The following is an 11,707-nucleotide window of genomic DNA, read 5'->3' as shown; positions in this document are numbered from 1 at the left end:
CCTTGTTTTCTTAATTAAAAGTACCAATACCTCAATGTGAAAATACTACAAGTAAAATAAAATCCTAGTTAAGTACAGATGTATTACCAGCAAAAAGTATCAAAAGAAAAAAGGTCCCTATGACTGATATTTTATTATATTATATGTACAGTATATAATATATATACAGTATATAATATATATTATATATATATTATATATATATATATATTATATACTGTATATATAATATATATACAGTATATAATATATATATATATATATATATATATATATATATTATATACTGTATATATAATATATATACAATTATTTTAAATAATTTTAAAATCATTTTAAATCATTTTAAAATAATTTTGAATAATTTAAAGTAATTTATGTGGATATTGTTTATAGTTATTTATTCTAAATCTGTTTTTAGGATGCACAATCACAAACAAGATGCATCAGATCACACTATTTAAAAAATAAATTAAAAATAAACTTAATTTAATTTAAACTTAATGGAAACTGTAAAAGTGGAATAAATAACAGGAAATATAGCAAATGGAGTAATAACTAATAAAATGTATTCTTTAAAAATGTTGAAGTAGTTTCATTCTTAATCCAAACACAGAATAATATTAGATTTATTAATTTGAACATTTCTAATAATTAAATGTGTTACCAATACTTGTTTAATTAAATGTAAAATCAATAAATGACTTGGCCCGCTCCAGACACTTTTGGGAAACAGCACTATGGGAACATCTGGCATCAAGGTGAAACAGTCTTATCAGCTGCAACAGTTTATTTATACCTCCGATCATTGTTGTGTTTGCAGAAACTGCTCTTATCCAAAGCTGCACACAGACACTGAGCTAACTTTCTCTCAGTGTTTGTGCTGCGAGCATCATTTAATCCGTCTCTAAGTTTTGTTGACATGTCTGGTCCGAGCTTCACGCTGCTTCTTCTGGCTCTGACGGTGGTTTCCATCCGGGCTGCTGAGAAGAAGGTGAGTTTTAATTAAACATTTTGCTCATTTTATACGTGTAACAGTACTTTTTAGAAACAGCTCAGGGTTGTGATGTACACCAAATGTCAACAAGGAAATCAAACAAGGAAAAGTCTGTTTAAAATGGACAAAAGCTGTGTGTGAGACGCGTACGAGTATTTGCTGCTGCCATACTACAACTGAAATCAATCAAAACAGAAGAAAAGTGGAAATATTCCTTTCATTTTGACGATACTTCCATATGAAACATCTTTATTATAATAAAAATAATTTATGAAATACCCTGTGGCCTCTGAATTTGTCAATATCTACAACTGTTGGTTCTTTAATGACTTTATGACGTTAATGTTGTTCAACAGTCTGTCTCTGAAAGGATTGAGGAAGCCAACAAGAACATTGGTGAGATATTTAAGAATAATTTACATTAAAAATATTTACAGTACATATATGCATTTAGCACAAGGGAAGAGAATACACAGGCTGTTACAGTGTTCACGTTATTTAGACTTTTTAAATGTTTCCTTGATAATAAGGAACTCTGTTAGGTGCTAAATTAGCTTTAAAGTTAATATTAATTTAATGTTACAGAAGGCTAACATACCTGCAATGATTTCTACCATGTAAATAATAAAGTTTTTTTAGAACACAGACTCCTGCTCCTCGTCAAGATCATGAAAGTAGAAACCGCCACGCTTTGTCCTTCGGTCCTCCGTACCGTACTGACCTGTGCTCAATGTTTGGACCCCAGTCAGAACTCCTGGTGGTCTCTTTCTGGGGGACGATATGGTTTACGACTCTGAGAGCGAGAGGAACGCCGACCCCTGCACCTCCTACAACTGCAAGTGGGACCGGGCCAGTAATGGCATGGTCTACGTGCCCTACGTCATCGCAGACCACTACAGTGAGTGTCCGTTTCACTTCAGTGGTTGTGGAAAAAGTATTATTATAAAACAACAGTCCCGTGACCATATGAACATTGAAACTGGTTTTGCTTTCTGTAATAATTCAGAAATACAACAGAAATATCATGAGCAAAATGTAATCATTATGCAAGACTTAAACTTTTAAATATTATATCTTATTTTACATTTTGTGGAATACGCTTTCTTGTTAAGAGTTAGATGAGAGAATCACGCTCTCATGTCTGTACACTTAACAAAAGCTACGAGCAAAGCTTAGTACAAAGACTAGAGGGGAACATCTAGCCTGTAGCAGTCAACATTTTAGAGGTGCTAATAGCCAGACTTTTATTACATTTGGACAGAACTAGGCTAGCTGTTTCCCCTTGTTTCCAGTCTTTATGCTAAGCTAAGCTAACTGGCTACTGGAAGTTGTTTCATATTTAGCGCACAACCATGTGAATGGTATCGATATTCTCATCTAACTCTCAACAAGATGCTGTGTTGGAAATTAGATTTAGTTATATCTTGTTATGTCTGTATTAAGAGATCCTTACACTTTCAGCCTCTAGAGAGCGAGCTGTCATCGAACATGGCCTCCAGTCCTTCAGCAGTGTCTCCTGCATCCGCTTCATCCCTCGCACCAGTGAAAGAGATTACATCCACATCCAGTCTCTCGACGGGTTCAGACTTATTTTACCTTTGAGTCACTAGGAATACAAACTGTAGACATAATAATAATAATAATAATAATAATAATAATAATAATAGGTTTCCCAATTGTATGTGTTATCACATCTCTGTACCACTTGCACTTCTTCCACATGAGAAGAAATCAATTTAAATCAACAACCACCAAAAACGTAGTGAGGTGCTACTGAAGCTCCATTTCAAAATACTACCTGACTTTTAACAATAGCAATGGGGTTATACATTCATTAAACACATGAAATGAGGAAACAAGGAATGATTAGCATCCAGTTTTTAAACGTTTATCTGTCAACGTACCACAGATATATTCTGCAGAGATAATCCACTTTAACTGTAACTTTAAAGTTTTATGACAGTAGTTTCCAAATCAAGTGCTCTTATGATTAGTATAGGTGTCCCACAGGGGTCTATTCTTGGTCCTCTTTTATTAACTATATGCAGAAGAAACATCTCTCCAAATTCTAATGTACGTTTCTATGCTGATGATACTCTTCTATATGCCACAGGTAATATTCTGAAATTGGCCATTGCAAATCTACAGTCCTCTTTTGATACATTTCAGATCTCCCTTATCAAACAGAAGCTTGTTTTAAATTCTGACAAAACTAAATGTATGCTCCTCTCGTTGTCACTTAAGAGTTTTGTACTTACTGTCCCTTCAGGGTTCTCAAATTGAAATTGTTGAGCGTTATAAATACTTGGGAATTTAAACAATTAATTTCCTCTCAGGTGCTACTCCTACTTGGGTCGGCGTTTCAACGAACAGGCTCTGTCTCTGAAACGACAGGGCTGCGTGTACCACGACGTGGTACAGCACGAGTTACTTCACGCTCTGGGCTTCAAACACGAGCAGTGCCGCTCCGACCGTGACCAGCACATTCGCGTCCTGTGGGAGAACGTCATACCTGGTGGGTGATACCTTGACCTTCTGTTTACTTTCTCATCCTGGTTTCCTAGAATTTGAGTTTATACTGTATTGGAGTTGATTATAGGAAAGTAAGGGTTTGGATGTTGGGATCGGTGAGCATGGAGCATGTTTCAATGATCGTTCAATATCCATTTTTTGTCTGTTCATAGAGTTGCATTTTTTGCCATGAATAACATTATAGTCCATGACTATACATTATTTTAATTTGCTTAGATATACATAGATGAAGGACACAAGCCGAAATACGTGTAACAATAAAAGTGTTGCTGAAAGTTTTACCTCTTCAGACCTTTTCCTTCGGTATGCACTTTAGATGTAGTTGAAGTTGTGTCAAAATCCCTAATCTGCTTCTAAAATATTCAGATGAATCCAAATGGTTTTTTAGACCACTTTGCTTTTTTTACAAAGATAGCGGCACACATAAACACATTGCATTTACTATAGCTGGTTTACAATAAAATAAAAGTCTACTGGAGTTTTTCACCTCCTCATATATTTTTCCCTTCTCTATGCACTTTGGAAGTAGGTGAAGTTGTGCCAGAAACCCCCACTCTGCTTTCACAATAAAAGCCTCCAACTGTGAAGCAGCAGCAACAGCAGGAAATGTTCAGTTTGCATCAGCAGTTATTTAGTTGCACAGCTCAGATATGGATGTAAAGTCATCAGTAGACAGTAAAATAAGGCTGATATGTAAAGGTATTAACAGGCACACAGGAGTGAAATTGGGCTCCAAACCACAAAGATTCCTTTAGAAGCTACAAAAGATGCATGCTCTCTTCTCAGGTTGGGAGTACGCCTTCGACAAGATCAACACTCTGAACCAGGGAACCTCCTACGACTACAACTCTGTCATGCAGTACAGCAAGTAAGTACAGAAACACCGTGTGCAATGTGTCTTAACTTCATTTACTGACATTGTTTCTGTACACACTACATTTTTATTAATCATTTATAAAACCACAAATGGTCTTCCTCAGGATAGATGACCTAAAATCTGATTTATTTTTGCAAGCTTCAACATTGCAGCCACTGTGGGTCTGAAATTGACCCACACATACCTGCACCTTATATTATGCAGATACCCATCAGTCACTTTCTGAGTATATAATGTGTTTAAATACAGGTACGCCTTCTCCAAGAACAACCAGCCCACAATGGCGCCGATCCCTGACCCAAACGTCCCGTTCGGTGTGGCCACTGAGATGAGCCAGAATGACATCACCAGGCTCAACAGGCTGTACAACTGCAGCTAAACCAGAGCAGTAAGTACAAACACAAATACACACACATAGACAACACATTAATCCAACTGCATGTAGAACTGAATGCCTGAATGTGTGGTTTGCTGAGTCATCTTTAGGTGATCGGCAGAGTACATTTCGCTTCATCATAAGTTGTGCAGTGCTTAGCGTTTTAAAATAATGTTTTATTTAGCTTGAAGTGGGACTAAACTTTAAACACAATAATAAGGGCTTTTTCTTTCTTGAGATTTTTTGTGGTTTTTGAGTGCTGCTATCCCATATTTTAGTCACTTTAGCAGAGCACCTCATTCCATCAGAGGAAGAGCCCCGAGGGTTGCAAAAGTTTGGTAAATTTCCAGTAAATTTCCAGAATTTAGAAAATGTTGTAGAATTACAATGTACCTTTTTAGATAGGGAACTTATTTGGGTGAAATGCACACAGTTTATAACTTGTTAATACCATCTTAGCTAGCTGTTACAATGTGGGATGTAGCTTGATTGAGCATGCTCATTGAGGAGTTTTAATCCACCTATTTCTAATCATTCTTTTTGATGTAAAACATTTATTTTAAGAGTTGTTTACTTTAAAAGCTACGTTGAATCACAGCCCACATTGTTGGCGTTCCCTGTTAGTTTACTTGCTAGTTAGCTAGCTCACCACATGACAAATTAATGGATTATGTTTGCTTATGATATGGTAAAATATTTGTTTATATCTGCATATGATATAGTGAAATACAGCCGGAGAAAATAACACGTATATTTCCACTTTGTTCCCTTTTTTTTTTTTTTTTACGTAATTCGCATTAATTTCCTCGTTGAATATTCCCGAAATGTTGTAACCCTATCAGAAATTCAATAAAATTGCTTGTTTCTAAAATAATAATTTATCTATGAATGAATGTGGATGTTTGATTTCTGTAGTGTTTCAGGTGAGTGTTTTTTGATAAATACTTGCTGTCTTCGTAAAAATTCCGAAAGATTTCTGATTTTACTTTTTCTGTCAAAGGACACAGACGTTTCTTCTTCTTGGGTTCAATTACCACCGGACGCCTTTCTGTGAGAGCAGCAGTCCAAAGTCTGAAGCACAAGATGTAGATCATCTGTACAATTACTGAGCCTTCACTCAGTTTGGAATATAAATGGTTGAAATTCTCAGAATTTGCTATAATTTGTAGTCAACGGCTTCAATAAAAACACATGGTAAAGGCGTCATTTCTGCTCCAGCATTTGTTCTTACTGTAATGCTTGTTTTGCTCATTTTAGTTTTTCTTTTAGCTCATAATCACTGGACTCTAGTAGCGATATTTTTATTAATATTTGTTTGTCTTACTCAGGTATACTTCTGCAGTGTGAAGGACACTCAAACTTGTAACCACAGAGTCTTTTTACAAGATAAACTGACAATGAATCCGCATTTTTAACAAATTAATAGGTCAGATAATTCCTTACGTAATAAGTGGTCAAGTTGTTAAATTGTTTCAGTTAACAGTATAAATCACAATAACTTTTTTTAAGGAATTAGACAGCAAACATACAGTATGTTTAACAATAATATTTATTGATTCAAGTATATTGGAAATGTGAGTCCCACCACCTTTTGAGAAAACAGGAAAATCCTTCAATCACATAAATCCTGATTTTCCTTGTTTATGAAAAAAGAAACTACCAGAGAGTAAAGTGAAGTGGATACATAAAGGCATCAGTCACGGGACGGCATTGACCTAATAATGCATAATTATCTAGTTCCTGCAGTACAGCAGATTGATGCGGTTGATGTCGTTCTGGCTCATCTGCCTGGCCGTGCCAAACACGGCGTTGGAGTTTGGAACAGCCACCATGGTGGGGCTGACGTTGTTCTTGGAGAAAGCCAGCCTGAAAGAAAAGAGACAACCAGAGTCGTCAATTATCTGAAATTGAAATGTCTCTGCTCAAGTAGTAAACAAAGTGTTGGTCCTTAAAGTCTTTATGACAGCAGTTTCCAAATCAAGTGCTCTTATAATTAGTATAGATGTCCGACAGGGGTCTATTCTTGGTCCTCTTTTATTAACCATATACGGAAGAAACATCTCTCCAAATACATTTCTATGCTGATGATACTCTTTTTTATGCCAAAGGTGATATTCTTAATTTGGCCATTGCAAATCTACAGTCTGCTTTTGATACATTTCAGATCTCCCTTATCAAACAGAAGCTTGTTTTAAATACAAAACAAAACGTATGCTCTTCTCATTGTCACTAAAGAGTACCGTCGACTGTCCCTTTGAAATTGTTGAGTGCTATAAATACTTGGGAATTTAAACAATTGCAAAGATTGTGTAAAATTACTGAGCATGTTTTTTTAGTTAAAAAGAAATATTAAACTATATGTCTTTTAGCTGTTTTGGAAGATTTCAGCTTTGTGTGCAGACACACAAAGTATTGAGAGATGAACTAACACATTATTGTTCTTTTTGGGATTTGTTGGCACCGACACAAATAGAGAATATCACAAGCCAAAATCATCCACACGTCACCTGTACATTTGTTTTAGTTTCAGTTCTGCTTGCTAAGCAAACACTGCTCTGTGACAGAAAACTAATAACATTACCAATGAAAAGTATCATATGCGGTTGGATCTGTGTATTAGAAAATGTGACATCGATGATTGTGCAGTCGATGGATCTGCTGGAAGAACTTTGCTTCTTTCCATATAAGTGAAGATAATGTGCAGCCAGACAGTGAGCGTCAGATTACAGTGCAGATTGGAAGGAGAATTTAAGGAGCATTAATTGGATGTCGTAGCTCCACTGACCTGCCGTAGTGCATGACGGAGTCGTAGTCGTATGGACTCCCCTGGTTCAAAGTGTTGATCTTGTTGAAGTTGTATTCTTGATCTGCAGTGATGGAAGAAGAATTAAAATCAATACTAAAATAAAGGTAGCAACAACACTGTGTAAAATACTCTTTGAAGGTTTCAAAATTGAGGACAGTAGTCGTCAGTTTCATTATGGTCCAAAATAAAGCACTTTTATACGGCAGTTTCAGTATTTATAGCACAACACTTCTTTGCCTCCAAATCCACAGTTTGACGTTGACGTGTTTAATGCAGCACACTGAACTCTGAAGAATCTGTTTCCTCACCTTTGATGATGTTCTGCGCCAGGACGCGGATGTGCCGGTCCCTGTCGGAGCGACACTGCTCGTGGTTGAAGCCCAGGGCGTGCAGCAGCTCGTGCTGGACCGTCCCGTAGTAGATGCAGCCCTGACGGCTCAGAGACACCGTCTGGCTGTTGCCCTGACGACCCACGTAGGAGTAGCATCTGCAGGGATGTTGGATTGGATAAAATAATTTAACTAATAGATGTCACTATGAAACTTCCCCAGTTGATTACATACAGTAAGAAAATATCTTTTTGTATTACAAGTTTTCTGAAATTGTATGTTTAAATATGCAAATGATGCATTAACTTAATAAATATGTGTTAGTTTGCTTACAACTCCGAGAAAGTGTTCTGACATGTGATGTTTAAATATGTAAAGACAATTCAATAATGACATGTATTGAATTCAGGAGAAATCTACAGACGCAGATACACAAAGTTTAGTAAACTTAACTTTAGTAAAAAGTCTGAAAGTGTCTTTGACACATGAAACTGAACCCTAATAAAGATTGTGAACATCACCCCGCACATACCCGTCCAGAGACTGGATGCTGAGGAAGTCCCTCTCGTTGGTGCGGGGGTAGAAACGGATGCAGGTGGAGAAGGAGAAGGAGTTGATGCCTCTTTTGATCACATCCAGCTCCTTGGAGGCTGGAGGGGGAAACAAAGATGAAAACCTCACTGTTACAATCTCTCTCAATACTTCCTAATGTCCCCGTAGCCTCTGCAGGATCATCGTAGCCAAAAGAATTCATGTCAACGATAATATCGCGATATATCTACAAGAACTTTGAAATAATAATCAGTCAAATTCATCTTTAACTTTGTTTATTGTGCGATTTGGCAAATTAATTCCACTCAAGCTACGAGTGTAGGGAGGTGGAGACAAAGACAAAGACAACGCGAGAACGGAAATGTGTTATCATATGTGTATTATGATATCAGTATTGAAACATTTTAATATCACAGTTATCGTCAGTACTGGTGTATCTGTATAATCCACATTCAATGCTCTTGTGAGTGCTGCGGCAGCAGGACGGTGTGTGTGGGATAATAGTTGTTGGAGGAAGGTGTAACACACACAATCCATGGGATTCATTGACAAAAAGATCAAATATAAAATACATAACAGGGAATGTAACCTTCACAGTTCATTAAAATCTAAATGTGTCCTTGCAGCAGAGTGGGGGGGGGACTCACAGTATTGGTTAGCGATGGCATACGGGATGTAAACCTTTCCGTCTGTGGCTTTAGGCCACTTGCAGCCAGTCCTCACGCAGGGGTCGGCGTTCCTCAGGTTGGAACGGGGGGGGACGGCGATGTCTCCGTGGATCTGGATGCCGTCGCGGTTGGGGCCTGCAGAGAGACAGCAGACATTATATGACGGTTACAGAGACAGTAGTGGGGACAGATACTTTACATTTGTGTTCATCAGTTAGATAATGTCATTTAAAACATGTGAGTAAACTACAGCTCTCATCACAGTATTCAGTATATCAGCATTAATAAATACCCTTAATAATCCCTTTTTAAGTTACATTATTATACATTGTTAATGTTGTTAGTTCCAGTGGTGGAAGAAGTACTCCTATCTTTACTTAAGAAGTAAAAGTACTTAGTAGACATGCATCTTCAGATAACAATGCATCGTATTCCATAAGTTAAAATAGAAGCAACACCAAACTATAGCAGCTAAATAAATCTGTAAAAGTAAAATATTTTCCTCTGAAATGTCGTTGAGTAGAAGTTTAAAGTAGCTTAAATCGGATACACGCAAGTAATGTACCAGAAGTGCAGTACTTAACGTAACGTAACGTAACGTAACGTAAATAACACTCTTGCTTTTCCTACTATGACAAGTCAAGATGTCGGCTGTGAGAAGGTTCTTCATCAGGATGATTTCAACAATAAATGACGTTTAAACTTCCTAAAGTTCCTTAAAGTTCCTCTCAGTTTTCGGGGCTCCTGAGACTGCGACTCACTGAGCTTGTTGTTGGCTCTCTCCAGCTGCTCTGTGACGGTCAGCTCCTCTTCTTTCTGCACAACCTGCAAAACAAAAAGCAATATTTAGTTTCTTTAATGTTTACGTAAAGCACTAACATAAAGTACATTAATGATTTAAAATACATTTAAATATCATTAAAAAAACACGGCTGCATTTCAACCATTTTATGAACAAAAATGTTTCACAGACAAAATATAAAGAAATGATTCAGACCATCGCCAGCGCCCCTGTAACAGATCGCACTCGCTGATTATAGGTTTTAATAGACACTTTTATTTTTATAGACGTATTCAGGATTTCCTGAAAAGCAGTGAATTATTCTGGGGAATTAATTTGACCTTGAAGTTCAAATTGTGCTGTAGCTTTACTATCGCTACGACCAAAACAAATCTTTTAGATTAATTAGACGTCAGTTGTGTGACAATAAGCCTCAAGATGCCTCTTAAAAAGTGTCTAAATTCAGATTTATTTGTCTATTTTGCATCGAAACAGCTAAATCTGCATTTTGTCTACAACATATCTGAACTTCAGATGGTTTCGTGAGCTGTAAACGAGGTCAAAAAGGAAATTTTAACCTCAGCTTTTGCAAACTCCATCTGCTGAGGAAGAAGAAACTAGACAACTTTTTGCTCTCCAGTCAAAGTGTGGGACTTACCCCCGCCTCGGTCCAGGCTGAGACTGCAAGCAGAGCCAGGAGACCTAAGATGCACTTCATCGCTGCCATGATACCGAACAATCTGCGGGCTGAAGCAAAGCAGCAGTCAGACCAAAACACACAGCAGCAGCAGCAGTGTTAGGAGCACCAGGAGCATTCGTATTATTCACTTACCTTGTTGCTTCAGGTAGGAAAGTAGGAAATGTGATGCTCTGTGAAGCAGCTCATCCTCTTTTATAGCAAAACATGCAGCGGTTCAGCTTCTGCAGAACGAACGCAGAGCATTACCTCCTTAATCCTGCACATAAAGGACGATATTTACCTGGTTAAACCTCCATAAACGTGATGTACACTTTTCACATCTGTCTTGCTGACACAGAGGTCCACCCGGAATGAATATACAGCCGCACTAATCCAGGGAAACAAAGATGTTTAAATGTCTAATGTGGATATTGATCTTGACTAAGCGTCCTAACTGCTTTGAGATTAAGCGTTCACTCTGCAGGGAGCGTATCCCAGTCGCTTATAGACGCTCTGGTTTTGTGAAGAGGTCACCGAGGTTGACGGCAGGTCACTGCCAAATCAATCCCTCAGGTTTGAAAGTGTCCATCCTGTGTGTTTGTTCTTAATGAACCTCGGATGACTTAATGAATGAACAATGCTGGCCTTGTGCAGAGCTGACCCTGACAGAGGAGGGCGTTCAGGCTTCTTCTGCTCACTAATACAGAGAAGGGACAAATTATTACATACACAAAACATGCCAGAATTGACCAATTTTGCTATTTCTTCCCTGGAATACATCAAAACAAACACAGTTTGTAAAGTTTAGAGATTGTAAAAGGACACGCTGTTGCTAGAAGCAGTTGTGACATTGCAAGCGAGCAGGACACATGAAAAGCAGCAGCACAAAGAGAAAGACTAAGTTGTCTACTTGAGGTTTTGCACTGGACTGAAGGTGCAGACGTGATGTAACCTCACAAATAAATACAACTAAATCCTGTGCAAAGGTCAAAATGTCATAAATGAACAGTCTCTACATCCTTCAGGCCTCGACGTCTTGGAAAAGGTCCAGCAGGATGTATAGGGAAAGTCTAATATTTGATCATCATATATTTATTTTGTGAGGACTTT

The 11,707-nt window shown here is 37.6% G+C and overlaps 2 protein-coding genes across 2 annotated transcripts; one reads left to right on the top strand and one right to left on the bottom strand.

Moving 5' to 3' along the window:
• Positions 1-887: 887 nt before the first annotated feature.
• Positions 888-5,902, top strand: LOC115009233 (high choriolytic enzyme 1-like). The gene is made up of 8 exons (XM_029433101.1): positions 888-994; positions 1,354-1,393; positions 1,743-1,895; positions 2,459-2,576; positions 3,334-3,512; positions 4,316-4,397; positions 4,656-4,794; positions 5,783-5,902. Exons 1-7 carry the CDS (start codon positions 923-925, stop codon positions 4,783-4,785), a joined length of 774 nt encoding a protein of 257 aa, XP_029288961.1. The 5' UTR covers positions 888-922; the 3' UTR covers positions 4,786-4,794; positions 5,783-5,902.
• Positions 5,903-6,368: 466 nt separating this feature from the next.
• LOC115009231 (high choriolytic enzyme 1-like) lies at positions 6,369-10,786 on the bottom strand. The gene is made up of 8 exons (XM_029433099.1): positions 10,751-10,786; positions 10,577-10,665; positions 9,899-9,962; positions 9,117-9,272; positions 8,450-8,567; positions 7,897-8,075; positions 7,568-7,649; positions 6,369-6,648 (listed from the first exon to the last, which is right to left on the bottom strand). The coding sequence occupies exons 2-8, from the start codon at positions 10,643-10,645 to the stop codon at positions 6,516-6,518; spliced, it is 801 nt and encodes a 266-aa protein (XP_029288959.1). The 5' UTR covers positions 10,646-10,665; positions 10,751-10,786; the 3' UTR covers positions 6,369-6,515.
• Positions 10,787-11,707: the final 921 nt, after the last annotated feature.

This window comes from Cottoperca gobio, chromosome 6 (assembly GCF_900634415.1).
Source record: "Cottoperca gobio chromosome 6, fCotGob3.1, whole genome shotgun sequence".
Lineage (NCBI taxonomy): Eukaryota > Metazoa > Chordata > Actinopteri > Perciformes > Bovichtidae > Cottoperca > Cottoperca gobio.
Note: the sequence above shows the minus strand (reverse complement) of the source record. Positions and strands in the feature narration are given on the sequence as shown.

Excerpts from the sequence above, each read along its gene's own strand:
- LOC115009233 (XM_029433101.1), top strand. The coding sequence starts at position 923 with ATGTCTGGTCCGAGCTTCACGCTGCTTCTTCTGGCTCTGACGGTGGTT. Across the intron at positions 995-1,353 it reads TCCGGGCTGCTGAGAAGAAG|TCTGTCTCTGAAAGGATTGA; the intron begins GTGAGTTTTAAT and ends GTTGTTCAACAG. Across the intron at positions 1,896-2,458 it reads CGTCATCGCAGACCACTACA|CCTCTAGAGAGCGAGCTGTC; the intron begins GTGAGTGTCCGT and ends TTACACTTTCAG.
- LOC115009231 (XM_029433099.1), bottom strand. The coding sequence starts at position 10,645 with ATGGCAGCGATGAAGTGCATCTTAGGTCTCCTGGCTCTGCTTGCAGTC. Across the intron at positions 9,963-10,576 it reads CAGCCTGGACCGAGGCGGGG|GTTGTGCAGAAAGAAGAGGA; the intron begins GTAAGTCCCACA and ends TTTGTTTTGCAG. Across the intron at positions 8,568-9,116 it reads TGCCATCGCTAACCAATACT|CCTCCAAGGAGCTGGATGTG; the intron begins GTGAGTCCCCCC and ends TTCCCCCTCCAG.